The sequence below is a fragment of the Formica exsecta genome, unplaced genomic scaffold, assembly GCF_003651465.1.
Source record: "Formica exsecta isolate Colony F162 unplaced genomic scaffold, ASM365146v1 scaffold295, whole genome shotgun sequence".
NCBI lineage: Eukaryota > Metazoa > Arthropoda > Insecta > Hymenoptera > Formicidae > Formica > Formica exsecta.
Window position 1 is genome coordinate 333,899 of NW_021850207.1, and position 1,130 is coordinate 335,028.

General features: G+C 29.6%; 1 protein-coding gene across 2 annotated transcripts in view; it reads left to right on the plus strand.

Moving 5' to 3' along the window:
- The window catches only part of LOC115237463 (rab3 GTPase-activating protein non-catalytic subunit), a 13,325-nt gene extending 12,266 nt beyond the window's left edge, over positions 1-1,059 (plus strand). For both annotated transcript variants that reach the window (XM_029810525.1, XM_029810526.1), the window contains 2 exons: positions 97-249; positions 319-1,059. In XM_029810525.1, coding sequence (XP_029666385.1) covers positions 97-249; positions 319-471 — 306 coding nt within the window. In that variant the 3' untranslated portion in view covers positions 472-1,059. The remainder of the gene's footprint in view (positions 1-96; positions 250-318) is intronic.
- Positions 1,060-1,130: the final 71 nt, after the last annotated feature.

The following is a 1,130-nucleotide window of genomic DNA, read 5'->3' on the forward strand; positions in this document are numbered from 1 at the left end:
ATATATATATATTGCAGTTACTTTTATATCTTATACCTGTGTACTAATATGTCTTTACTATACTTATATATCTACTCACAACATACATGTAATTAGGTAACTGTAGCAGTAACTGATATCGAACGTTTGGCTGCAAACTTATTGCCTATAGTTGGAAGAAGAATGATGGCGTATCTTTCGAAAACACCTAATCTCTTGGAAGAAATGTCACGAATGAGTCCAGCGCTTACAAGATATTTGGAAAATCTGGTAAGTGTGATCTGTTGGTATATATTTATCGAATATTTTTGCCTTTTTTAACCATACAATTTCTTCCAGAATGTGCCTCAAATAGTCTGTACGAATTGTTCCAATGTCGACACTGTGGAACTGATTCGGCGAATATCTGTGCATTTACCTAAAACTCACTGTGATTATCATATTGCGCAATTGATGTTGGATGCAACATTTATTTACGAGGGTAATAATTAGCTTCTGATTTTTTGGTAAACTATGTCCTGTGATACCATGAAGCATGAAGCCGCCATACACGAGAATTTTATCACAAACTGTATAATTTGTATATATTGAATACAACGAAACGCGATAATAGTTTAAATCATTGTCAATTTATCGATGGGAAGACAAGATCGTCACTATCGTGTATAATAGTAAAAAGAGTGATAATCAAGCTGCAAAGTCATAAGAGTAAGTAATATAAACTGTTATTTTTTCTTTGGGACATTATGGGCAATTTAATCAAGCGGAATTATACGACGATCTTGATACAATCTTTGAATCGCACTCTGTATTAAGAGTGTATATATTTGTACATATAATATTTATTATATATATAGTATCGCTTTATCACAGGACTAATTGTTCTTGTTCTAAAAGATGTGTGTATATATATATAATAATAATAATTTATTTGGCTTTTTTGGGGAAAGGGGAGAGATTAGAACGTATTTATCGATTTTTCAAGTATTCAGTATAGAGTCAATAATTTCTAATCTGTAATTATTCTAATTATTCTATCATGTATATCTGTAATTAAATATAATATTTCTTTTGAACTTACATTTTTTTTAGAATAATTATCTTTAAAAAGTTGTTCTTAAGAGATCTGTAATATTGAATGCATAATATAT